Genomic DNA, 603 nt, shown 5'->3' on the forward strand with positions numbered 1-603 from the left:
AAACTCGTCAAGATCCACGTACTGTAACACAGACGAGCATCCTCTTTTTTCTCGTACGTTCTTTTAACCCTTTGACGACCACCTTGAGTATCGGTACCAGTGATGGGCAAAATGTAGATATTTGAGTAAGTATTCCAATACGAGGAGTACCATTACTAATTCGTAAACTTATTTCTACCCGAACCGACGAATGTGTTAATCTCTTCGGGGACGCTTCGCTTTTTTGAAAATTTTAATATTGAAATTTGGTTAATACTGAAATTTTGTCAATATTGAAATTTTGTCAATATTTAAATTTGGTTAATATTGAAATTTTATCAATATTGAAATTTGGGCAATATTGAAATTTGGGTAATATTGAAATTTGGGTAATATTGAAATTTGGGTAATATAGAAATTTTATCAATATTTAAATTTGAGTAATACTGAAATTTGGGCAATACTGAAATTTGGGTAATATTGAAATTTGGGTAATATTGAAATTTGGGTAATATTGAAATTTGGGTAATATAGAAATTTTATCAATATTTAAATTTGGGCAATATTGAAATTTGGGTAATATTGAAATTTGGGTAATATTGAAATTTGGGTAATATAGAAATT

General features: G+C 28.4%; 1 protein-coding gene across 1 annotated transcript in view; it reads right to left on the reverse strand.

Annotated features, from left to right (window-relative positions):
• LOC108570606 (thyrotroph embryonic factor-like) overlaps nt 1-603 on the reverse strand; it is a 46,378-nt gene that overhangs the window by 2,863 nt on the left and 42,912 nt on the right. The window contains exon 3 of the mRNA XM_017932491.1: nt 5-21. Coding sequence (XP_017787980.1) covers nt 5-21 — 17 coding nt within the window. The remainder of the gene's footprint in view (nt 1-4; nt 22-603) is intronic.

The sequence above is a fragment of the Habropoda laboriosa genome, unplaced genomic scaffold, assembly GCF_001263275.1.
Source record: "Habropoda laboriosa isolate 0110345459 unplaced genomic scaffold, ASM126327v1 scaffold101, whole genome shotgun sequence".
Taxonomy (NCBI): domain Eukaryota; kingdom Metazoa; phylum Arthropoda; class Insecta; order Hymenoptera; family Apidae; genus Habropoda; species Habropoda laboriosa.